We start from the raw sequence: 27164 nt of genomic DNA, 5'->3' as shown, positions 1-27164 counted from the left end.
TATTATTTTATTATTTTATATTATATAAATAATATTAAAAATAGTTATAACGAACGTGAAACTTACTAATTGCAATATGTTGCATCAGTATTTAAACTCATATAAGAGATACGATTTTGGATGAGTTCTCGTAATGTATATCTCACAACACTGTAGTCGGTCTAAATATTAATATAACATCTTTTAATTGATGGATTTTAAATCCTAAGTAAATAATCCTTATTATACAGGTATATTTAATATTAGATATTTTATGTAAAATTAATATTATTTTATAATAAAATTAAAATAATTTGAATTTGAGTTTTAATAGCTCATAATCTATTTAAGGTCAAGTTCAACAATTATTTTTTTGATTGAGTTTGAATTGATTTTCAATATTTAAAATCATTTATTCAAATTTTATAAAATTTAAATATTTCACTTTACCAACTACGCGTATACAATTATGAGTTTTGCATTCAAATTGCACGACATTTGGATTGCTCTCCCACAACCCCATTTTCATGGTTTAGGCTGCTCCCATTTCGCTCACCGCTACTATGGGAATCGATTTTGCTTTCTTTTCCTCTGACTACTTAGATGTTTTAATTCCTCAGGTTGTCTCTTGCCTGCTCATGGATTCAGCAGCAGTTCGAAAGGTTAATCTCTTCCCTGAGTGATTGTTTATCACGTATATAGTTGTTATCTTTACAAAACATTTGGTTTATGGAATAAAATGAAATAACAATTATGAAGAATGAAAATTTGAAATGAGGAACATAAAGAAAATGGATGATCAATTCATTTCATTCCATTTTCATGTACGAAGTTCAACTGGTTTGACAAATTTTAAAATTAAAGCGGTCTAATGAATTGAGTTTGAATTTCTTAATATTATTCACAAGCATTATCAAATCTAATTGAATTTTTATTATTTGTTATTTTTTTTGTAGTATATATATAAGTGCTACAGTATATGTAAAATAAATGTATTTAATATAATTGCTTTTAATTTATATTATATATTATTTTACAACAAAATCAAATTCAGTTAAATTAGATTTTTAATAATTAACAATCTATGCAAGTTCAAATTGAACAGTTGTCAAATCAATCTAACCTGAGTTGAGTTTTGAATATTAAAATTTTTTGGTTAATCAAATTTGAGTATATCATTATTTTGATCCCATAAACTCATTTATGAGTTTTTTCATGAGAATAATAATCAATAGAATAGTTGAACTTATGCAATTCAATAATGTACAAGGGTTTTGAAAGGATAATTTTGGACTTAAAGTCAAAGGAAGCTTTCATCTCCTTCACGGAGACGAGACTTTTATCCACCTCTCACGGTATCCTTACGAATCCTGTCATTAATTTACAAAATGTACTATAAGATGATATTTTCCATACATTAAAAATCTCAAATTCAAAATTTTAAAACTAGCTTTTCATGTTTGGTTATAAAGGAAAATAATAGTGAAACTAAAAATTATACCAAATCAATGAATAAGAATATGATTTTATGAATCATTTACATTTGATTTTTTAAAAAAAATTAATCATTGTAAGATAAATTATTAATTTTAGTAATACTTAATATAAAGAGAAAAATACGGAAAAATAAATTTTCATCCTTTTTTTCTTCTTGTCTTTTCTTTTCCCAACTAAAATCCTTCATCCATAAAGCCCTTTTAAGAATTTATTATGTAAAACTCTCAAATTGCTTTGATCTCTTACATTTTCTTGGAGTAAAGAATGTTTTTAAAAAGGTGTGACAGTCTCTCCTTAACATGCATAGAATGCATATAATATCTACCCAATACATTATATGCATGCATATAAATTGCTTTGGTAAGGAGACCAAAGCAATTTGATTAGCCCTTTTAAGGTTAATCCTCTCCATTGATTTGCAGACCATTGCTATACTTTCAACTCAAAATTTCAAAGAATGGACTTTTTGGTATGTTAGTTTCTACACCAGGTACCATAACTACTAAAACCTATGGCAAGAAAGATTTCGTCCCAACAAAGAAAATTTGTTATCGTTACTCTGTCCATTCCATCAAACGGCTTCGCGCGCTTCTCCAACAACAGAAATATTCCTGACCCTCTCTCTCTCTCTCTCTCTCTCTCTCTCTCTCTCTCTCTCTCTCTCTCTCTCTCTCTCTCTCTCTGTTCAGGTTCACCTTCATGGAGGGCATTGTGGTTTCTTCTTCTTCAGCTTCTGTCTCTCAAGAAGCTTCCAGCCATAACACTCATGGACCCTTCGCGCAGCAGAGTCTATTTTTTGCAGATAGCCTCACGGTATGTTCTTGGTTTGTGTTCTTTAATGAAAATTAAGGAAAACCAAAGGTTGCTGCGAATTTCATTTTCTCGTTCATTCTCCTCAATACCCAAAAAGAGAACGAAAAAAGAAAAGAAAAAGAACAGAAAAAAAATATATTATTTCATGTTTTCTTCATTTTCCCTCTTGTTTTCTTTATTTTCCCTCTTTTTTTCTTTATTTTCCATCCTCTTTCCCAAGTTCCAAACAGAGCCCATAATTTGTTTCCTGCAAATCAGCGTCATGAACTGCCACATTCTTCACGCATTTCGATTTGGGTATTCAGGATTTGAAGAATCTGAGAAAGCAGCTGTACTCAGCAGCAGAGTATTTTGAGCTGTCTTACAGGAAAGATTACCACAAACAGTTGTGAGAAGCACTGAGCTTAATTTTGGTTTACTAAATTACACACTTCTTTTTCTTTATATTGGTATTTCGGTTTAGAACTAAGCATCAATTAACATGTGTAGAGTGCTTGATACTTTGAGAGATTATGCCATCAAAGCTTTCGTCCATACTGTGGATCTGCTGGGCTTTATATCAAATAAAGTAAACAGATTCTTGGATGAGAAGGTTGGTGAAGTTCTGAGGTCTGAGCTTCAGTTTTCTTGCAATGAACAGGTAATCACCTCAGCTTCAAACATCAGTCATCAGTGGCATGCAATATTGATCTTTCCCTTTCAGTGATGCATAGAGGTGTCACATAATTGGGTTTTGTAGTGTGAAATTGCTCTGGACCAGGGATACAGTATGTGAAGAAAGAAGTGAGAAATTTCTTCATTCTTGAATTAAACAGGTGAATGGATCGACCCATGACTAATGGGTAAATCATTACAGGATCAAAATTCTATAAATAATAATTGGTGGCTTGTAACTCTACCTTTGGAAGCATAGATTTTCGGACTTGAAATTAAATTTGGGTGGATTTGGACAAATTTTAATACAATTTTATATTACATCTTACCCAAACCCAATACAAATCTAAATTTAAGTCTTCTACAAATATAGGGTAAGGTTGATCTGAATATCCTTCTTGGTGATGCTGAAAGATGCACAAAAATAGGGTCCTAGTATGAAATTGCTCTTTACCACTGACGCAATTTGTTAAAACGAAAAAAAATACTCCATTTCCAGAATTAAATGGGTAATTGGGTCAACCCATGTCTAAATGACTAGGTTTATTAATGGTTTAATCAATTTTATGTGAATGGGTCATAAATGGGTAAATGGGTAAATTGATCAATGCATGTCTAATTGGGTAAATCACCGCAGGTTTGAAATTCTATAATTGATAATTGGTGGGAGGTTGATTTGAATATCCTTCTTGGTGGTGCTGAAAGATGACATAGAATAGGTTTCGTAGTATGAAATTGCTCTTGATTATTTATGCAAAGGTAAAAAAAAAAAAGGAAATTTATCCATTTCTAGAATTAAATGGGTATTTTGGTCAACCCATGTCTAAATGGACAGGATCATAAACGGTTCAATCAACTTTACATAAATGGGTAAATGGGTCAACCTATTTTGACATAGCCCACCGATTTAATATGAAATACAAATCACAAAATAGAGTACAAGAATAGCATCTTTAATTTTGTAGTTTTAGTGTGATTCACAAAATCAGAACAAAATACTAATTTGCTTCTGATTATGAGGGTAAAAACATCTGAGAATGACAAATTATGATTTTTTTTTTTCGGGTGACATTTAGAGATTGAGAACATACCAAGAATCTGTTGGCCAGAGGACCCTTTCTCAAATGTCATTAGCAAGAAAAATTCCCAAGTGCCGCAAGCATTACATATTGGCAGGCAACTATGTTCTTCTCAGCTGTTCTCTTTGGTCTCTTTTTACAAGCCCTCCAGGCTTTTCTGCAAATCTTCATATTTGGGCAAGTGTGTTTGGATTAATCTTGTAGCTTGCAGATGCTGAGATCAAATATGCTGCTGGTCAGGAGTTTCCAAATGATCCCAAGGGCAGTTTATGTGCTGACAATTACTTGCCTAGATCTAAAAATGGTACAGTTCCCTTTTACTTTGGTGTTGCATTTGGTGTTTAAAATTTTCTGATGGTTAACATTGAAAATTTTCTTATGGGTAAAGCTTAGAACAAAGTGCATATTGCATACCTTGTGTATTGGCAAGGCTAGCTTTCAAGTTCACTTTCTTTATCTATTTGATCTCGAGTTACTAAGTTTTTTTCTTTTTTTGGTGGCTCTTTTGGGATCTACAGCTAATCCAGGGACAACCACAGAGATCCCGACAAGGTACATCTTGAGATTAAATGGCTGAACATTATGATGAACTCATCTGCCAATATTTGACCAGGTTATGCTCTCAATGGCTTTCAGAAAAGGGTATTCTACCTTACCATCTAGGCAGTACTCCAATTCCAGAACCTTCTATTTCGAAGGGACCAAACCAAACAAACAACTCGGTTTGTATCGATGTATTTCTTTCTATATAAATATTGTGGATGTGGCCATGCATATCAAACCCAGATCTTATCTCTTTGCTTGAGCTGCATACTGACTGTTATCATTTAAAAAATTCAGAGAGGAGAACCACCCCTCCATCTCTCTTTCGACTCAAACGTTCTAAATCTCTTGTTAGCAGATCAACAGTTCTGAACTCTCTTACTACTGCAGAGGAGGTATGCATGTAGAATTAATTAGTTCTTATCAGACACATACACTCAGGAAATAAAAGCCGATGACATGAAAAATATACTTGCACATTTTAGTAGCTTCATGCATATTTCTAGTTCTGAGCTTATACTTACAATGTACCTAATGAAAAATTCTCATATTTCCCAGTGGTCTTCAGAGCCTCGGAGATCAGTCTCATTGTGCACATGTGCCGAAGGAGAAAGGAGAAAGAAAACAAATCATACTCCCACAAGAGCAAGCATCTTCTTAAAGCGCTACTTAGCATGCACAACCCAAGGAAAAAACATTGTTCTAAACAGAAATCCAGACAGAAACCCAGAAGAGGACTGAAGGAAAAAGAGGAAAAAAAATGCCAGGAATTAAACAGGAAAGATGTAGCTAGATTGATCGTAAGTTCTTGTGCATGTGTGGAATTGAACAAAAGTGTGGAATATGAAAAACAGGTGTTGTTGTTGACTTTTTGTGAAACAATCTACCAGCAGAAGTTTACTCTCAATTTCAAAATGGCTTCCGTTCAATTTTTATTTTGAGGTCGTTGTGTTCATCTGATGTTTGAAGTACATCCTTTCCTGATAAATTGATCAACAGTACATCCTAGGGTTTTGGAAGTACAAATCTTAGTGTTAGAATTGCAAGTAGCACAAGAACACGCTGCCATACCAGTGGTCTGGTTGATTTTTAACTTTTCTCATCTTGAAGTGATTTGTTTTGATTGTTATTATGATTATACTACAGAAACTTCTGATTTCAGACTGATCAAGGTGCCTAAATTATCATTTCCTACAAATGGGGGTTACAATCATCCTATTTTATTGCATTTGGATCTTGTCAAGAATAATTTGAAGAAAGCTTGATTGTGATTTAGGATATTTACTCCTGCTTCTTCTTTTGACCTTTGATCTGATAATTATGCTCTCATAATTTGAAGAATGTTTGATTGTCATTTAGGATATTTGCTCCTGCTTCTTTCTTTTAATCTTTGATCTGATAATTATGCTTTCGAAATTATGCCTATTGTTCATGCCATGAAATTGTGAGTTATTTTCCTCTAGAAAAGGATTTAAAATGTAGAATTTAGATTAGGTCATGCTTCATTAACTTAGGTTACTCAAACTGAGGTTTAAAAAAGAAAAAAAGAAGAAAAAAACAAAGGGACACTTTCTTAACACCTTATTTCAGTGTCTAGCTGACAATTTATCAGCATTTACAAAAACATGCTTGACAAAATAAAATCTTATGAATGGAACAACTTTCAATAATACAAAATGAAAATTGTAAAACTGTTTAGGACGTACTACATGTTGTATTCATGGGAAAATTAAACTTCTAGGTCCACTACATACAACTATTGGCTTCTTTCTACAGAGCTTTCACAGAAATAAAAGCAAAACTACATGCAGTTCATAACAGTGTCAGGTTGGAGAGGATTCACTTCACCAGAGCAACATAAAGCATGTTTAGCTGCAGTGAAGAGCACCCTGGCTCTTAGTCATAATTTAAATATCCTAAACATTGGATCAAAACCTATGTTTACAACTTTAAAGCCGCTTCAGCAGATGAGACACAACAGGACACAGTCTCTTTCAAGTTGCAAGCATATCAAATGAGCACACGAAACTGTCAACTGCAGAGACAATTTACAGTAGCAATCCCATGGCAATTACACGAGCAGAACAGCATTAACACAACCATCATTCTCCGGGTTATTTGTCACTTGAGCATATTTCCCTGAATTTATCACATACACACGTGAGAATAGCAAATAAATGAAGCAGCAGAATAATGAAGTCCATCTATATCCATACGAAGTTCAGCAGACGGCAACTCTTACCCCAAACTACTTTTCCAGCTGGTGTGACAAGACCTAGCTCACTGACATTCACCTGAAATTCATGATGGGGTATTAGTAATGAAGACAGCAGCATGAAACAACTCCAATTATCTTTTGTAAATTCCACATTACACAAAATGAGAAACGCGACATGTTACCTCAATTATGGTTCCTTTAGTCAGAACACCAAGAGAGGTATACATTGGACCATTAGGATTTTTCTTCACTCCAATGATCTCAAGATTGAAAGTGCATTTAAGCTCAGGATGCGTCACATGGGCTTTAGTAAATCGCAATCCTGTAGGACGAATGAACCGTTCATACTTGGGAGGCTTTCTTGTAAAACCTGCCCCAACAAAGGTGGCTTTGGTGACCATCCTTTTCCATTGTTTGGCTGCATTAACAAAAATGACAGAATCATAACTATTCCTTGAGAATCTGCTTTATATTCTATTTTCTTTAAAATGAAATAGAATAAAATAAAATAAAATCTTGCCTTATAACTAAATTTAAAGAAAGGGAAGAGAGGAAGAATCATATTTCCCTAAGCTAGTCTTACAAACTCCGTGCACTGGTCTAAAATGCACTCAATCATAAGCACAGGCATTCATTAATTAATTGTCAGCCACAAGAAATTTATGGCCCAATGAACCATGTTTTGAGTCGGTCACCTTCAACTATCAAACCATGTTTGAGATTTAAGCATTCCTTGGTTGTTCACAATTCCCACTCCAAACAGACAGATCTAAAAGTTTGCCGCACAAAAAATGTTTTGTGCTGAAAAAATGCTGTGATAAGTAATATATTCACACCAGATAATTTAGCGTTAAAAAATAAAAAGCAATCAAACAAGAAGATTCAAAATTATGAATCCAAAATAAAGTCTATCAAAAAGTTCAATAACACCTAAAGAAATAGGACTAAGGTTTAGACTCTGCTTACTTTTTCTTTTACCAGATCTGATCACTTTAAACATCTCATCTTCAGCCACAGGCCGGACCTGAAATGGAAATGGACTTCTAATTATATATATATAATAATTAAATAGAGAATGCTCATTAAAAGGATCTTACACCATACAGAGAAAATTCATTTGTCTAAACTATAATTTTGGGGGCCGTTTGGTATCACTGTGGAAAATTAGAGAAACAAAAACCAAAAACAGAAACGAAAAACTAGAAAATAGTAACCTGTTTGGTTAACATTTATAAAATTAATACAAATTAAAAACTTAACTAAAAAAATGCTCATTTTCATCTTTAAATCAAATAACATTATAAAAATATGATTAAAATAATAAAATTACAAATAATACACATTAAAAAATTACTACAATAAAAATAAAATTTAATAAATTTATTTTATTTTATTTTTATATTTTCAAATTTTACTTTACAATAAAAATTTTACTGTACATGACAATTGAAAAATAGTAATAGTATTTTGTAATTGACTTTATTATTATGTTTTGAAATATATATATTTATTTAATTATATTTAAATTCATGTGATCATTTAATTTAAAAGTGTATAAAATGAATAATTTAATTCAAAAAACTATTTCTGAATATTAAAAGTTCTAGCAACAGGTTGCCAAAATAACTGAAAACCATAAAATATGATTTTCAATTTTTTGATAAAAAGCTGAAAATCAGCAATAAAAATAAAAAACTGACAACATAAACAAATGCATTTTTATAATCTGTTTTTCACTGTGTAGAAACATAAACAAAAAACAGAAAACAGCAACAACGCCAAACAGGCCCTTGGTTTTAAATTTTTTTTATTTTAAAAGAAAGAAGAATCCTCCAGAAAAGGAAGAAAGGCTGGAAAAACTGTGTGTGGAAGAAAGCACAGGAATTAAAGGAAGCAACACATCACAAAAAGCTTATTTTAACAAGAAGTTGAATGAAAATCTCACCTTGGGTAGAGGAACCTCCCATTTCCCAGCTCTCTCTTTCCTCTTTTGTTTTATAGTGTTGCTAAGAACCTGCATGTAAGCACAGATATCAGGTTTACTGAGAGAAAGCAATGAATGTGGACCCAACCCTCCCCAAAACATAACATGCATCAAGAATGTACTTTAGCACGTGCTGTCGTTTCACGATCAAGAAGGTAGGCAGGAACAGCTCCTTCATGAACGTTATCATCCGCCCTGCGCCTGCTTGATGATTCCTCATGCATAGCCAGTCTGTTGAGACAGTAAAACAATGACCCAAAGCAAGTTTTTTAATTAGCATCCAAAAAGAAAATAATAATAATAAATATATGCAAATATGTTATTCTAACAAAACCATCCAATCATGCTGATGATCAGAGAACACCGAAATCAAAAAATGTGGGTGTTCGTCTCCAAACATACCATCTAGAAAACAACAAAAGCAATACACCACCATAACTTTCTCAGTCTCTAAAAGAAATCAAGAAAGGCGCTTCCAGTGAACTTGCATACACCCACATTCGCCAAACAATCCAAAAGCTTATTCGATAAATTCCAAGTTGTACAGCAAAGAAAAAGCAGGTGAGCACAAGTCTCGTCACTAGCATAACATATCATGCACATATCAGGAGACAAAACCTTCTAAGGTCCTCTAATATAAAGCACATTGTTGGCATTAATGCTACTAAAGATGGTCATCCACGCAAAATCCGTAAGCTGGGAGGGTACACTAGTTTTCCACTAACGATGCAATAGGAATAGAATTAAAGGAATCAATCAAATGATAATAAAATGATTTACAAGAGAACATGCCATAGACATCCAAAGTTCAAACCCTAGCATCCCCTCTATAAGAAGGTTAGAAAGAATTCAACAAATTAAAAATCTACGAAAGCTCCTCAGCCTCCCCTATCATTAAGATTCCTGCAAAAGTCAAAATCTCAAGAAACATACCATCAAGAATCAAGAAAGAAGAAAAAGGCTCATTATGTATGGTAAGGGAGAGAGAGAGAGGAAAAAAAAAAGGGCAGCCCGCTGCACAAAGCTCCCGCGTATGCAGGGTCCGGAGAAGGGGCGGACCACAATGGGTCTATAGTAATACAGAGTAGAAAAGGGGTAAAACCTGCAAGACTAATTTTCACACACTTCCAAGAGAAACTCTAATTCCAACATTATCTTAGCGCTTAATACCAAGAGCAGCTCATCAACTTTCTGGTCAGATGACAAACATTTACCAACACATGTACACAAATGCAATATCTAGCTAACCTCCAGAATCATTTTTTCAAAGAGGGTACAATTGTAAATTAGGTGTAATAGGACTCCCAGTTACTGCGCACGATCAAATACTGAGTTGCTCCCGCCGGTTGTTGGAACGACGCGAGCCGGGCAGGGCCTCGATTCAGAAAGATGGCTACAATGGTCTTCATTCTCCTTTCGAGGGAGATCCTTTCTAGGGTCATCCTCCAGCCATAAGGATGAAAGTTTCAACCATTCTTTTTTTAGCTATAAAAGCCCTTTCTCTAGGGGGAAGGAAAGAGAAAACACTATATATATGTAACATTTTAAAATTAGAAAAGATGGAACAGCATCCAAACTCTACTTTTTTGCAGCAACATCCATGGCCTTTAAAAAATTTTGAGGGACCCAAATACCCAATCAAGGCTTTTCTCCAACTTGCTTATATAAGAGTATACTTCAGTTTAAGGCTCACAATGCACCACAAATATGCAACCAATTACCCTAATTTTTCAATTTAGCATTAGCTTTGGATGTTATCGATAACAGACCAAGGGACTTCATTAGAAGTATCCAAACAAAGGTGCAATATTGATACAGTAAGACAATCAGTCCGCTAACTAAGCAAGTTCTGTTTGGTTAGACCAAGATTGAGAAATTTTGTTGCACTAATAAGTAATCTGTTTCATAGTTCATATTTTCTTTTTACCAGTTCCCAGACCTTCAAACACATATAAATTACATGAACAGAAAGAGAAATGAACAGAAGATTTTTCTTTCTTTGGTAGAAAAAAAAAAATATATTAAGAAATAAACATGCAGAAAGAAGATGAGAAACAGAAAAAGCTAATAAGAAAAGAAAACCAAAACTAAGTTAAAGGTTTGTTTCTCCATAGTTAAAAAACAGATTATAAAAACACGTTTGTGTATGTTGTCAGTTTTCAGCTATTTGCCAAAAAACTGAAAAACCAGATTTTATGATTTTCAGTTGTTTTGGCAACTTGTTGCTAGAAATTTTAATATCCAAAAATAGTTTTTTTTTAACTAAATTATTTATTTTATACACATTAAAATTAAAATCAAAATTAAATGACCATATGAATTTAAATTTAATTAAAATAAAAATTTACATAAATTTCAAAAAATAATAATAAAGCCAATTATAAAATACTTACTATTTTTCAATTGTCATATCCAATAAAATTTTTATTGTAAAGTAAATTTTGAAAGTAGAACAATTAAGTAAAATAATTATAATAAATTTCATTTTTATTATAGTAATTTTTTAATGTGTATTATTTATAATTATATTATTTTAATCATATTTTTATAATATTATTTGATTTAAAGATGAAAATGAGCATTTTTTAATTAAGTTTTTAATTTGTATTAGTTTTATAAATATCAACCCAACAAGTTGCTAGTCTCTAATTTTTAGTTTTTGTTTCTGATTTTTGGTTTTCATTTCTTATTTTTGTTTCTCTAGTTTTTGACAATAATACCAAACAGAAAAGAACCGGCCAGTTGTGACAAATATCAACAAAACCATAATACCAAAACACCTGGAACCGAACACTGAACTAGATGCTAAAAGAACAATCCGGTCTCAAACAAAATCCACAAAAGACCCACGATCTCAAAAAATATGGACATCTATCTCCAGCCAAATGACCCAAATAACAAACATACACAAAAAAAAACAAAAACAAAAACAAAACAAAAAGGAAAACCACCACAGGGTCCTAACATTTTTTTTTACACCTTCCAAAAATCTTTCAAAATCAACCCATCAAGAAAACACTCAAGAAATAAGGGAACAAACCAACACTCCCAGCAAATAAAGAAGACCATTCCAAAGCCTCCAATCTATAGGGGAATGCAAAAATGAATTACCTCATTACTACCACAACACATAACACAGACATTTAGGGATAAAGCCATGTATGGGGTTCGGACCAGCAGGCAGCAGCAAATCATTCGTGTTAACCCTATTGATAATGGTGATCCACACAAAAGCCATTACCTTGAAGGGACTTCAGCTTTCCACAACCTATTAAAAATTTGTTTAGATGAGCATAGAATGATTTACAGGTGAAACACCTGTATTATCCTAACATCAGATACAGATAATATCCGCATGATGAAAATGACGAAAAGATCCAACAACTCCCAAGAGAGAAGAAATATCCTCAGCCTCCATACCGTTAAGATTACGATGAAAGTTAAGATGCCAAGAAACCTAAGAGCCATCCAAAACAAGAAAGGACGAAATAGAAGTATCAAGATGCAAAGAAAGACAGAAAATGGAGGGAAAAGGAAACAGACAAACAAACATCCTTCCAGAACTGAACTCTACACCCATATCCCACATTCGATTTGATATTAGGGAAGAATAAAGAAGTTGCCAGCGAGATGAATTTCCAAGAGCTTATATGCGAAACTATAGCTATAATATTGGCATCACATCCATTCACCAGCAAATCAAATTTACGTTTAATAAACCTATGCCAAAAAGAATTAGTTTCCAAAGAAAACCATCATCACCATTTACCCACCAAAGCGATGTTTTTGAACAGCAAATTGCAGAGACCCAAGCCACCCTCCTCCCTGGACCCACCAACCAACTCCCAGCTCACAAGATGATCCCTCTTCTCACCCACCATTGACCAAGGGAAATCCTGCATAATCCTCCCAAGCTTATAAGCCATTCCCACCTGGATCTTAAACAAAGAAATAAAAAATAAGTCATCAAGGAGAGAAACGCCTGAATTGATGTAATGTGACCCCCTAAGGAAAAGAGTGCACCCTTCCACCCATCTAGACATTTAGATATCATAGTGATCACTGGATTCCAAAACCTAGCAAACCAGGGGTTCCTTCCTAGAGAAACCACTAGATAGGAAAAAGGCAACTCCAAAATCAGACACCCCACCGAGCTACCAAACTAAAAGTGACCTCAGGCTTCAAATTAGTAACAACAAGATCACACCCAGTTAAAATAATCTTAAGCCCTCATACTAACTCAAAGACCTGCAGAAGAGTGGAATATTACCAAACAAGCTCCCATCATTCGACAAGAAGAGAATCATATCATCAGCAAGTCACAGTTGCACCATCTCTACCCACAACAATGCCCTGAACATGACCCCTACCAATGGCCCTCTCAATCATCCAACTCAACATCAACAACCAAAATAAGCAAAAAAAAGTAGATAAGGAATCCCCTTGTCTCACTCACCACTGAAGACCAAGACTTAGGTTGACCATTAGGCATTAACAATCACAGAAAAGGAAACAATAGACAGGAAAACCCAAATCCAAACCCTCCATCTAGCACCAACCAGCTAAAACTATCATAAGCCTTCTCAAAATCTGCTTAGAAATTAAACTCCACTTCTTACACCTATCTCATTAGCTACAAGGACAGCATCCAAAATATACCTACCATCCCCAAATGCCACCTGAGAAGTAGAAAAGGGATTCCCTATCACCTCTTTAATACTATTAGCAAGAACCCTAGCAATGATCCTTTAAATAATTTTAGTTGAGCTAATAGGCCTAAATAATTAACTCTAACAGATCTCATTAGCTATGAGAAGTGAACAGAAGATTTAGAAAAAAAAAATTATAAAATATAGATGACACCATGCACTCATCTTCACCAACAAGCTAGAATTGGTGAAATTCCAGAGTGCCTAGTCATTAACAATTATCTTGACAAACATAAAAGGTGCATTCTTCAATGTTCTTTAAGTTTATTGAACTCTCATTTAGCATCACATATGCATAATTTAGTAAACACCAATTATTTAAAAATATAACAGCGTTATCATCACCACTTCTTCTTTTATTAGTTGATTCTTTTTCTCATAGTATATGTTGGGCTTTTGTGGAGCCTAGTTGTGTTTTAATTTGGATGCCGACCCGACTCCTATTTAATTAGAGATTTCTATCCTAAGGCTTAGTCCATGGAGTGAAGGCTTGGGTTTGGGTGGTTGTACCTGCGAGAGAGCGAGAGGGAGAGCATTGTATCGCCGCACTCTCTGTGTTTTCTTACTGATAATATTGAAATCCCTGCAACTCCGTGGACGTAGGCAAAATTGCCAAACCACGTAAATATTGTCTTGTGCGTGTGATTGATTTTTTTTTTCTTTGGCGTTATTTCTCTCTATTTTGTTTCTCACAGGTTTTGGGAATTTGTTGTTTATTCCCAACAACTGGTATCAGAGCCTAGGGTTAGGTTCGAGTGGGAGCAATGGCAGAGGAAGCAGGAAAGGCGTCTGGAATAGAAAAGTTTGATGGCACAGACTTTGGATACTGGAGGATGCAGATCGAGGATTATCTCTATGGGAAGAAGTTACATCTACTGCTTCTAGGAGAAAAACCTGCTACTATGAAGGACGAGGAATGGACTCTCCTTGACAGACAGGTACTGGGAGTTATAAGATTAACTCTGTCCAGGTCTGTTGCACACAACGTCATGAAGGAGAAAACTACAGCAGATCTGATGAAGGCTTTGTCTGGTATGTATGAAAAACCATCAGCAAATAACAAGGTACATCTGATGAAGAAATTATTTAATTTAAAGATGGCAGAAAACGCATCTGTAGCACAACATCTGAATGAGTTCAATACTATCACAAATCAATTAACGTCGGTAGAAATTGATTTTGATGATGAGATTCGTTCACTGATTGTTTTGACTTCGTTGCCAAACAGTTGGGAGGCAATGAGGATGGCAGTAAGCAACTCTACTGGAAAGGAAAAACTGAAGTATAATGATATACGGGATTTAATTCTGGCTGAGGAGATTCGCAGAAGAGATGCAGGCGAAACCTCAGGATCCGGCTCTGCCCTAAACCTTGAGACCAAAGGCAGAGGTAATGACCGAAATTCAGATCGGGGTAGATCAAAATCCAGAAATTATAATCGAAACAGAAGTAAATCCAGACCTGGCCAAAAGGGACAATGCTGGAACTGCAGGAAAACGGGTCACTTTAGGAGACAATGCAAAAGTCTTAAGAAGAAGAGTGAGGATGATTCTGCTAATGCTGTAACAGAAGAGGTACAGGATGCACTACTTCTTGCAGTAGACAGTCCACTTGATGATTGGGTTTTGGACTCAGGAGCTTCCTTTCATACTACTTCACACCATGAAATTATACAGAACTATGTAGCAGGAGATTTTGGTAAGGTGTATTTGGCTGATGGTACAGCCTTGGATGTTCTGGGTATGGGAAACGTCTAGATGTCATTGCCAAATGGGTCTGTTTGGTTACTAGAGAAGGTACGACATATTCCTGACTTAAGAAGGAATTTGATTTCTATCGGACAGCTTGATGATGAAGGGCATGCGATGCTGTTTGCTGGTGGCACTTGGAAGGTTACAAAGGGAGCCAGAGTATTGGCTCGTGGAAAGAAATCTGGTACTCTATACATGACCTCAAGTCCAAGAGGTACAATTGCAGTTGCTGAAGCAAGTACTGATACAAACTTATGGCACCGTAGACTTGGTCACATGAGTGAGAAGGGGATGAAGATACTGCTGTCAAAAGGAAAACTACCGGAGTTGAAGTCCGTTGATTTTGACTTGTGTGAAAGCTGCATCTTAGGAAAGCAGAAAAGGGTGAGTTTCTTGAAAAGTGGCAGAACACCGAAGGCTGAAAAATTGGAGTTAGTGCACACAGATTTATGGGGTCCTTCTCCTGTTGCATCCCTTGGGAGTTCAAGGTACTACGTTACTTTCATTGATGACTCAACCATAAAGGTATGGGTTTATTTTCTGAGAAATAAATATGATGTATTTGAAACTTTTAAGAAGTGGAAGGCTATGGTTGAGACAGACACAGGTTTGAAAGTAAAGTGTTTGAGGTCGGACAACGGAGGAGAGTACATAGATGGAGAGTTCAGAGAGTATTGTGCTACACATGGAATCAAAATGAAAAAGACCATTCTTGGGACACCATAGCAGAATGGTGTGGCTGAGCGCATGAACAGAACTCTCAACGAGCGTGCTAGGAGTATGAGACTACATGCTGGACTACCAAAAACTTTCTGGGCTGATGCTGTCAGTACTGCCGCTTATCTGATAAACCGAGGACCTTCAGTTCCCATGGAGTTTAGACTTCCTGAAGAGATTTGGAGCGATAAAGAGGTAAATTTTTCTTACTTAAAAGTTTTTGGTTGTGTTTCTTATGTTTATGTTGATTCTGATGCTCGTAGTAAACTTGATGCAAAGTCCAAAATATGCTATTTCATTGGCTATGGTGATGAGAAATTTGGCTATAGGTTTTGGGATGAACAAAACAGGAAAATCATCAGAAGTAGAAATGTGATATTTAACGAACAGATTATGTACAAGGACAGGTCAACTGTAGTATCAGATGTCACAGCGATAGATCAGAAAAATTCTAAGTTTATTAACTTAGATGAGTTGACTGAAAATACTGTCCAGGAAAGGGGTGAAGATGATAGGGAGAGTGTAGAATCGCAGGAAATTCAAATTACACCTGTAGCTGCGGTCCGTAGATCTTCCAGGGCCACTAGACCTCCACAGCGTTATTCACCTGCTTTAAATTATCTTCTGCTAACTGATGGTGGTGAGCCAGAGTGTTATGATGAAGCCTTGCAGGACAAAAGTTCAAGCAAGTGGGAGTTAGCCATGAAGGATGAGATGGACTCTTTGTTGGGGAATCAGACATGGGAACTAACTGAATTGCCAGTAGGGAAGAAGGCTCTGCACAACAAGTGGGTATACAGAATAAAGAACGAACATGATGGTAGCAAGCGCTACAAAGCCAGATTAGTTGTCAAAGGGTTTCAGCAAAAGGAAGGCATCGACTTTACAGAGATATTTTCTCCAGTTGTGAAGATATCAACAATTAGACTGGTACTGGGAATGGTGGCTGCAGAAAATCTACATCTTAAGCAGTTAGATGTGAAAACGGCATTCCTTTACGGTGACTTGGAGGAAGACATCTACATGATTCAGCCAGAAGGGTTCACTGTCCAGAGACAAGAGAATTTAGTCTGCAAACTAAGAAAGAGCTTGTATAGTCTAAACATGGTTTTAAATAACGGCCGTTACGTAGCGTAACGGCCGATACGTAACGGAAATCAGAGGGCCCGAAACCGATACGGGCCGATATCGCGGTTCGGAAAAAATTCACGGCCGTAGCGGCCGTTACGGAGGCGTAACGGCACGTAACTGCCGATACTCCAACGTTACATGTCGTAACGTCCGTTACGGACCGTTACATGGCCGACAGGTAGCATATTCGCTGACGGGCAGCAGGCAGCAACGCTGCTTTCCCCCTCTCCCCAGTCCCCACACCCATCTGCCATTCAAAGGCTAAAAAGGAAAGTTACAAACTGACCTTGAAAATTTGTTGGCCTTCGGCAATAAGAAGGCTTCGAGGCTACCGAGCAGATCTACTCAGAATTGCAGACTTGCAGTTCCAGGCTTCCAGTTCCAGCAACTTGGCGAGTCACCGGCGACGGAAAAAGGTCTGCAGCAGCTCCGCCAGTCATCGCAGTCGGCACCTTCCTCCGCCAGTCGTCGCAGTCGCACCAGCCAGCCTCTCGATTTCAGCTTCGGAGACTCGGAGCTTGGAGTCATCGCTGGCTCGCTGCTTTTGCTTCGCTCCTTCGACTGTTCGAGGCTCCTCTGAGTTCCCTCGAATCCCTCCTCTCTCTCGGTCTGACTCGACTACAGGCCTCAGCGTATGAGACACTCTAACACCCACAGCACTTTTCATTATGTTTTTTTTGTTTTTTAAATTATATTTTGTTGCACCACAGGCCACAGCCCTTTTCATTCCTTTCATTCTGTTTATTTTTTAAAATTATATTTTGTTGTAAAATAGGTTTGTTAAATTGAATTAAAAAAAAAGTAATTTAATAGAGTAAAAAATTAGAAATCATTAATAATTATGTAAAATAAAATTTTCTTAATTTATAAATATTTTAATTGTATTATATTTTTTAAAAGATAATTATGAAAATTAATTCCATGACATAGCAAGCAATTATTAATATTATATAATTAATATTTTTTAAGGTTAGTAAATAATTAATATTTACCAATAATAATTGAAGCCTTTTTTATAATAATATTTGAATATCAATAATCCACTACTGCATTCACCATCTAAACAAAGCATTAAAATAATGTATGTACACAAGACATCCATGTGATGGCATTTTATATTATCTAGGCTTAATTGAGCTCTATTTTTCACCATTCTTAAAGAATTCCAAGGAATACTCTGCACAATTATTATAATATTTAGTCTTAGGATTTGCCAAACTTATAGAAATAAAATTAATTCATGGCACCAATTGGCTAACATACTATTTATGTCAGCTGGATAAAGTGGTCATTTTGATAAAGAAGATATCATATTCACTCCCATCTATTGAAAAAATATTAAATAATATTCATATTATAAAAGAAAAAAAAATTAAATAACATCTGTCACCCATTTTATGTTACATGTGTATCTACTTGCCATTTCTTGAGTAGGTTGACCCTGTTTATTAATATTTTTTAAGTTTTAAAACATTATTTTGACCTTAAATTTAAAATTAGGTAAAATAAATGTTTACATCTATTTTTTGTTTTTAGTTATCAAATAAAGTAAAAATTAATAACTTAATAAAAAAAAATTAATCTAATAGTTAATACATTAATAAATTTGATTTTTACTAATTACTACTAGAATTTGTAGAAAATTTTAATTTTAATCCATATACTGAGAAAATGTTTAAAAAATTAAATAGTCAATTTGTAATGTATGGATCTCTATTTGTGATGCTATGATGTATATGAAAATAGAGTAAAAATCTTTTTCACCTGTTAATTTCTTATAGTTATAAATGAAAATAAAATCAAGCTATAAAAAATAATGAAAATATCTTTTTAAAGATAAAGGAATATATTTTTTTGTAATAAAATATCTAATATTTTATAATTTTGTTTATTTAAATATAAAAATAATAACATTACTTATTATTTTTAATCAAATATTATACTTATTTTTACGTAATAAGTATTTAAAATTAGGACTATTTAGTACTTATTATTTAATATTTACTAAATTACTAATTATATTATTCCTGTCATTGTAGGAAGGTTGTAAGTTGTAACTTTGTATTTTCTTTATATTTTGTGTAGAGATCATCAAATTAAGTCTATCAATATGTCACGTGATAGAGGAAATGAAAACTTACCTAGTGAAGATATTGGATGGCATTTTGGTACTGCAGTAGACGGTAATAGACATGTTATTATGTGTAAATTATGTGGGAAGATAATCAAAGGGGGCATTACACGCTTGAAACAACACTTGGCACATAAAAAGGGTCAAGTAGCTGGATGCTCAAATGTGACCACACAAGTAAGAGAACAAATGATGAAACATCTACAACAGTATGCTGAGAAGAAAAGAGATAAACAAAAAAGGCAAGAAGAAGCAGAAGCCCAAATTAGAGGAGATTTTGAGAATTTGAGCGATGAAGAAGACTTGGAAGAAGAAAGTATGAGATTTGCTCGACAAGAAAGCATGCGATCACAACAACAATGGGAAGATAGACAAAGATTTCGAGCAAGAACAACTGGAAGGGGTAATATTTATGAAGAGGGAGGTGGCTCTGGCAGTGGTGCTACCAGTGGTTTCAATAGAGCAGGAGCTCGATCTTATAGTGGTCGAGAAGCTGGAGGTAGTGGACGACAATGGATCAATCCTGATGCCCCTGAAGCTAGACTAAAGGCAATGGATCCTATTTTAGAAAGAAGCAAGAGTGCGAAACAACCAAAACTCAACACAAAGTTACTGAAAGGTTTAAGAAGTAAATTAGGAAAAGCGGTTGGAAAATTCCTAATTTATAATCGGATTCCAACGAATGTAGCTGACTCTCCATTTATGCAGCCTATGCTTGATATTGCTGCAGAGGTTGGAAAGGGGGTGAAGGGTCCATCACCCTATGAGATATCTGAAATTTATTTGGAGCAAGAGTATCAAGAAATGAAAAATTATATAGCTTCTTTTGCTGGAATTTGGAAGGAAAGAGGTGTAACACTTATGTGTGATGGTTGGTCAGGACCAACTAGAAAACACATTATAAACTTTTTAGTTTATTGTGATAGAGGCACCGTGTTTCATAAATCAGTTGATGCCTCTGATGTGCCAAGCAGAACAGCTGAATATTATTTCAGGTAATTTTCTAATTTTAATTGTATATACAAATAGTATTATGGACTTGCATGTTTTTAATTAAATAGTAGTAATTATTGAATATATAATTTCATTTCAGATTAATGGATGAGGTGGTTGAAGAAATTGGAGAGGAGAATGTTGTCCAAGTAGTGACTGATAATGAAGCTGCAATGAAGGCAGGAGGAAAATTATTAATGCAGAAGAGGCCCAATCTCTATTGGACAGCATGTGCAGCTCATTGCATAGACCTTATTCTTGAAGATATTGGTAAGAAAAGTAACGTGAAGAAGGTCTTAGAAGATGCAAGAACAATAACCTCATTTATTTACAACCACACATGGACAGTGAATTTCATGAAGAAATTCACAAATAATAGAGAGTTACTTCGCCCTGCCATCACTCGATTTGCCACAAATTTCATTGCTTTGGAGACTATTGTCAGGCATAAACAAGCACTAAGGGAAATGTTTACATCTGATGCTTGGAAAAACTCAAGGTTTGGAATGGCAAAATCAGGCCCAGCATATGATTCAAAGAAAATTATCTTAGGCAAAGAGTTTTGGCAAAAGGCCTCTGATATAATTAAAGTGCAAGAACCCTTGGTGAAAGTTCTTAAATTGGTTGATGGTGATGAAAAACCAACCATGGGCTTCATATACGAGGCAATTGATAGGGCGAAGTTGGCCATTCAAAAAGATTGCCGGTTTTACAAAGACTATTGGAAAATTATTGACAACCGGTGGAGTTTTCAGTTGCACCAAGATTTGCACGCTGCTGGTAAGTGTAAATCAAATACAATTTCTTATTATTTTAACTTTTAAATTATGCATAGTTGCATTAGAAAACTATTGATTAATATGTTTCTAAATTTAATTGTAGGGTATTTTTTGAACCCACAATTTCTTTATGGTGCCCCACCCTCTCCTGAAGTTGCTAGAGAAGTCATGGATGGAGTTAAAAAAGTGATAACCAAGTTGGTACCCGATATAGATACTCAAATTCGGGCTATTAATCAAGTAAGTATTTGTTCCATTAAATTGAATAATGAATTGTTCTAGTATTCTGTAATACTTTCAAGAATAATTATTAATACATCTAATTAATTAATTATATTTCACAATCATCATTTTTTAGTTGTTGCTATATCGAGATAGGCAGGAGACTTTTGGAACCCCGTTGGCTCAAAGGGCAGTGAAACAAACAAATCCTGGTAAATATGGCTATATAGCTAAATAATGGAAAATTACTCTATTTTCTCTCTTTGTGTTCAAATTTGACTTTTGAAATACGCTATACTAACATAAAACTCTTTTTAATTATTCATGCAGCTGAATGGTGGATTCATTATGGCTTGTGTGCTCCTGAGCTCCAAAGAATAGCAATTAGAGTTCTTAGCCAGACCACATCAGCTTCGAACTGTGAGCGTAATTGGAGCACCTTTAGCCTCATCCATACGAAAACAAGAAATAGATTAAAGTATATGAGACTACAAAAACTTGTTTTCGTACATTACAACATGAGGTTAAAGTTAAGACGTACAATGAGAAGAAGCCAACGAGAAATTGAAGAGGGTTTCAATCCTATCAATTTGGACTACATTTTCGAAGAAGATGATCCTTTAAGTCAATGGTTAGAGGAGAGAGAGACACCACTACTCGATGGTCAGGACAATTCAAATTGGTTAAATGAAGAGGTTGGTGGTACTACAGAAGGAGGTGATCAACCACCAATAAACGCGCATGATGATTCAGGTTCAAGCCCTGAACGTACACAAAGTGATGACAATCTTGGTTTGAGCCCACCAAGTGATGATGATGGTAATAGTGGTGCTGGAGCTGGGGTTGGGGGGGGTGGCAGTGGTGGTGGTGGAGGCGGCGGTGTAGAATATAATTATGGATATGATACAGGGACATCATTTGGAAGGGATATATATCCTTCTGATCCTTATGGACTACATGACATACCTGAAAATTATGACTTGGGTATTCCTCCAGGGAACCAATCTTCACAACCCAGGAGAAGGAGGAGTGCTCGTGGTGACCCTAGCGATTCTACTGAAGATTCATATGGTGTGGTTCGTAGTTTTGGCGACTTTGGTTTAGATGGTTCATCATCACAATCATTTGGATCTCATCCAGCATATCCACATTATGCATCTCGTGACTCACATTTTTATCCCAGTGGATTAGGAATCTCAGGATCTAGTGAGTCTTCTTCTACACACTACCCAGAGCCAGCCCCTGCCCCAACTTATAGACATTATTCAGGAGAATTTTCATCACCAGTACATTTTCAAGAGCAACAACAAAATGATGCAAACTTGGGTTCATTCAACTATGTATTTCCACAAGGATGGGGAGATAATTTCCCATCCCAATCTCAAGATACAGATGCAAATTATGAAGACCCTCCACGTCATTCTTTTTGGTGGTGACATGTGTTATATTATAAATTTGTAATATTGTATTCATGTATTTTCAATTATTTATTGATATTTGATATTAATCACTTTTTAAATTCATGTATGTGTAATGTGTATATTGAGTATTAAGTCTATTGAGTATTGATTCATTTTTAGTAACTTTATGACTTAAATTAATTGATTCTTACATTTCTACATCTTTTTACTCATTAAAGTAATGTAAACTATAAAAAAATATGCTTTTTTTTGTAAACAGCGCACTAAAATTAATATAAAAATCATAATGCCTATTAAAAAGCATTTGTAGGTTGAATGAAAGCCTTCAAAATTCATTAAAAATCATGTATTAATGGATTTCATGCTTATTTTTTAATTTTCGCATGGTTGTGCATGCGTGAAAAAAATTCACGACCGTTACGCCCGCTTCCCGTTACGTAACACCCGCGTCTCCATCGACCCGCGACACCCGCGACCGTTTCGCGACGTTACCCGCGACCGCGATTTCGAACCATGGGTCTAAAACAAGCTCCAAGACAGTGGTATAAGAAGTTTGATAGTTTTATGCATAAAATTGAGTTCAAGAGATGTGAAGCTGATTACTGTTGTTATGTTAAGTTCTTTGACAATTCTTATATCATTTTACTGCTATATGTAGATGATATGCTTATTGCAGGGTCTAATATTGAGGAGATTAATAATTTGAAGAAGCAATTGTCAGAACAGTTTGCAATGAAGGATTTGGGAGCTGCAAAACAAATCCTTGGAATGAGAATTATTAGAGACAAGGCTAATGGTACATTGAAACTTTCACAGTCAGAGTATGTGAAGAAAATTCTCAGCAGATTCAACATGAATGAATCTAAACCAGTGAGCACACCCTTGGGTAGTCATTTCAAACTAAACAAGGAACAGTCACCGAAGACAGAAGAAGAAAGGGACCATATGAGCAAGGTGCCCTATGCTTCAGCTATTGGCAGCTTGATGTATGCTATGGTGTGTACAAGGCCAGATATTGCACATGCAGTGGGAGTTGTGAGCAGATTCATGAGTAGGCCAGGAAAGCAGCATTGGGAGGCAGTAAAGTGGATTTTGAGATATTTGAGGGGTTCATCAGATACATGTCTTTGCTTTACTGGTGCAAGTTTGAAACTGCAGAGTTATGTAGACGCTGATTTTGCCGGTGATAATGATAGTAAAAAGAGTACTACTGGATTTGTATTTACTCTGGGTGGTACAGCTATATCTTGGGCTTCAAATTTGCAAAAGATTGTTACTTTGTCTACTACAGAAGCTGAGTATGTTGCAGCAACTGAAGCTGGAAAGGAGATGATTTGGCTACATGGTTTCTTAGAAGAATTGAAAAAGAAGCAGAAGATGGGCATTCTACACAGTGACAGTCAGAGTGCAATCTTTCTTGCCAAAAATTCACCTTTTCATTCAAATTCGAAACACATACAAACAAAATACCACTTTATCCGTTACCTCGTTGAAGATAAGCTGGTAATACTTGAAAAGATATGTGGATCTAAGAACCCAACAGACATGTTGACTAAGGGTGTTACTATTGAGAAACTGAAGCTGTGTGCAGCTTCAGTTGGTCTTCTAGCTTGAGGAGAGGAGGTTGAGTTGCAAGGATGAGGGATTGTTTGTTTAGGAGGATTGCGGTTGATACTAGTGATTGAACTAGTCTCCAAGTGGGAGATTTGTTGGGCTTTTGTGGAGCCTAGTTGTGTTTTAATTTGGATGCCGACCCGACCCCTATTTAATTAGAGATTTCTATCCTAAAGCTTAGTCCATGGAGCAAAGACTTGGAGTCCATTCGGAACGGAACCCTAGGCGCAACATATAAAAGGATTGCTTTCGGGTAATTAGGGTTTGGGTGGTTGTACCTGCGAGAGAGCGAGAGGGAGAGCATTGTATCGCCGCACTCTCTGTGTTTTCTTCCTGATAATATTGAAATCCCTGCAATTCCGTGGAAGTAAGCAAAATTGCCGAACCACGTAAATATTGTCTTGTGCGTGTGATTGATTTATTTTTTTTTTTTGGAGTTATTTTTCTCTATTTTGTTTTTCACAGGTTTCGGGAATTTGTTGTTTATTCCCAACAGTATATACCATAAACTTGCACTTGATTTTAAGGATAAATGTGGAATAATTCATTTGAACCAAAATGCAAATTGAAACAAAATATATGACACAAAAAATTAAACCCATCAACAAAAAACTCACGTCTTCTTCATTTGAGCTTTTTCGGCATAGCGTTTCTTCGCAAACATCTTGCCCTTAATACCCAAAGCCTGTTCCATTGAAATTCAACCAAAATCAGATGATAATTTTTTAATGTAAACAGAACAATAATATAAAATAAAACAAATGAAAAATAAAAATAAATCTTAAAATGCAATATAACAGATGATGGGCACCTTCTGTGCGATAGCAGAACGCTTATGGACTTCACGAGCCTCTTTCTTTCGCTTGCGCTCAAAGTGGTCATGGCGATAGCCATGCCTCTTTCGGTGCAGCTCAATATAATCTCCCTGTGGCTGTAAGAGGCAAAAACAACAAATATCAGCAAACTAATACAAATTGATAGCCAGATCAGTGCTAGAAAAAGCTTATGATGGTTCAAATGACAAAACCACACAGCTGGGTTGAGAAGCGTACCATGACAAGTGGCGACTAAGATTCAACAAAGCCTTAGGGACTGTTTTGTATCACCCTCAAAAAATCTGAAATCCAAAACCAGAAAGAAAAACAGAAATCAACAGAAAAACAAAAACTATGATGCTGCATTTGGAAGCATGGATTTCGGACCTTGGATTTAGATTTAGGTGGATTTAAACAAATTTTAATACAATTTTACATTACATCTTATCTAAATCCAACACAACTTCAAATCCAAATGCTCTCCAAATATGGGGTGAACCTTTTGGTTGTGCTCCCAAAACTGAAAACAGAAAATGACAATCTGTTTGGTTGCTGCTTCTTTTTTTTAAATTGCTTGGAACTCCAATAACACCTTACAACAAAATGAAGACAACTAATTGCACGCGACTATAACATAGTTCAATAGAAGCCACAAAGAAATTATAAATTTCCAAAGTCCAAAATAACACCAAGTTCTTCAGGAAAACAAAGAAATCCATCATAGGCCCAAGAATCCTCAAAAATTGTTCGTCCAATTTTATTCTCTTCTTCTTTCTACTATCACCAACGAGAAACAAAATTGTCGAGTCTAAGCATGCAGTGAAACGTTAAGGACCATACTATCACAGTATTAATTTGTGGTTCTAAAATTTCAAAAAAAAAAATCAAAGAATTCAATAAATCTAGATCGCGTTGACATCTTATTCACAATACCAGTAGAATACAGACCATATAAACCCAAAATCACTGTTTATTAATTAGGTAAAAAATTCACGAGAAGAAACTGAGACAAAACTGTGATTCTCATGTAGAGAGACTTGAAAAATAACCCAATCGATAGCGGGAGAGGGAGAGAGCGAGAAAGAGAGATTACCAGTTGATCGGTGCAAGGGTTTTAGTTTCCTACAAATGGACGAGAGAAGGGTTTTTCATTTTTAGCTGAAGAGGCGATGGAGCGGGTGCGGGTCAAGCCCGAGTTCCTACCCGCCCATTATCTAGTCGGACTTTTGGCCATTGTGTAAATTATAAAATTAATATACACACACATTTATTTATATTATAAATACTAAAAAAATTCGGGCCTAATTTTATTGCTTGATGAAATAGATTCTCCCAAAAACATGAATATATTATTTTCCTAAATTACGTTACATGTTTATTGTGGTGAGTAATTTTATTTTTCATTGCTATTATTTACTTTGGGCTTTGCAAAGATTAAGAAAATTTGTTACACTTTAATGCATTTGTAGTCTTATGTGACTTTTAGAATTTTAGAATTTTGTCAATGACCTATCCCAAGTTGCATGCGGGCTCGGATTGTGTAGTTATATTCTAAGAAAATTCTATTTCCGGGACTAAACTCTCAAGTGATTTGATATTAATTCACACAATGTAACATTAAGTTAAATTAAATTACTAAATTCTCAAGTGATTTAAAATCAAATCAATAGAATTTTCTTGGAATATAACTACACAATGTAATATTAAGTTAAGTTAAATTAAATTACTAAATTCTCGAGTGATTTGACAAAAACCTTGTGCATTAAATATAGAGGGAGGGAAACTGTTTCTTTGAACTCCTACTAAAATGGTATTTGAGAGACATGGAAAAAACAAATTAGGGTTCAGTACTTTTCATTTATTCAATATAGAGGGAGGGAACATAAAAGAGATATTTGCAGTGAGACAATGTCAAGTGACTCTTCTTGTAGTGATCCTAAATATATATATGTGTGTGTGTGTGTGTGTAACTTTCCTGAAGAATCAGGAAAGTTACATTTTGAAATTACAGAGATCCCCCCCCCCATTCTCTCCACTCTATCTCTCTCATTGTCTCTCACAACTCTCTCTCTCCTCAATTTTCTCGGCGAAATCTACGCCAATTGAAGAACGAA

General features: G+C 35.1%; 3 protein-coding genes across 4 annotated transcripts; 2 read left to right on the top strand and 1 right to left on the bottom strand.

Moving 5' to 3' along the window:
- Nucleotides 1-2175: 2175 nt before the first annotated feature.
- On the top strand, nucleotides 2176-5306 carry LOC131157792 (protein ABIL3-like). Its single transcript, XM_058112181.1, has 8 exons — nucleotides 2176-2289; nucleotides 2595-2677; nucleotides 2779-2929; nucleotides 4227-4326; nucleotides 4541-4574; nucleotides 4659-4744; nucleotides 4863-4960; nucleotides 5124-5306. Exons 1-8 carry the CDS (start codon nucleotides 2176-2178, stop codon nucleotides 5304-5306), a joined length of 849 nt encoding a protein of 282 aa, XP_057968164.1.
- Nucleotides 5307-6248: 942 nt separating this feature from the next.
- On the bottom strand, nucleotides 6249-26232 carry LOC131156999 (uncharacterized). 2 transcript variants are annotated; one of them, XM_058110808.1, is made up of 10 exons: nucleotides 26144-26232; nucleotides 25288-25352; nucleotides 25047-25166; nucleotides 24853-24920; nucleotides 8890-8998; nucleotides 8729-8797; nucleotides 7750-7807; nucleotides 6966-7201; nucleotides 6808-6859; nucleotides 6249-6704 (listed from the first exon to the last, which is right to left on the bottom strand). In XM_058110808.1, exons 2-10 carry the CDS (start codon nucleotides 25288-25290, stop codon nucleotides 6637-6639), a joined length of 783 nt encoding a protein of 260 aa, XP_057966791.1. In that variant the 5' UTR covers nucleotides 25291-25352; nucleotides 26144-26232; the 3' UTR covers nucleotides 6249-6636. The 2 variants fall into 2 exon arrangements, with proteins under 2 accessions (XP_057966791.1, XP_057966792.1); XM_058110809.1 differs by lacking the exon at nucleotides 26144-26232 and adding an exon at nucleotides 25492-26089.
- On the top strand, nucleotides 20078-22779 carry LOC131156998 (uncharacterized). The gene is made up of 4 exons (XM_058110806.1): nucleotides 20078-20979; nucleotides 21082-21218; nucleotides 21337-21412; nucleotides 21531-22779. Exons 1-4 carry the CDS (start codon nucleotides 20304-20306, stop codon nucleotides 22634-22636), a joined length of 1995 nt encoding a protein of 664 aa, XP_057966789.1. The 5' UTR covers nucleotides 20078-20303; the 3' UTR covers nucleotides 22637-22779.
- Nucleotides 26233-27164: the final 932 nt, after the last annotated feature.

This window comes from Malania oleifera, chromosome 6 (genome assembly GCF_029873635.1).
Source record: "Malania oleifera isolate guangnan ecotype guangnan chromosome 6, ASM2987363v1, whole genome shotgun sequence".
In the NCBI taxonomy this organism is placed as follows: Eukaryota; Viridiplantae; Streptophyta; class Magnoliopsida; order Santalales; family Ximeniaceae; genus Malania; species Malania oleifera.
Note: the sequence above shows the minus strand (reverse complement) of the source record. Positions and strands in the feature narration are given on the sequence as shown.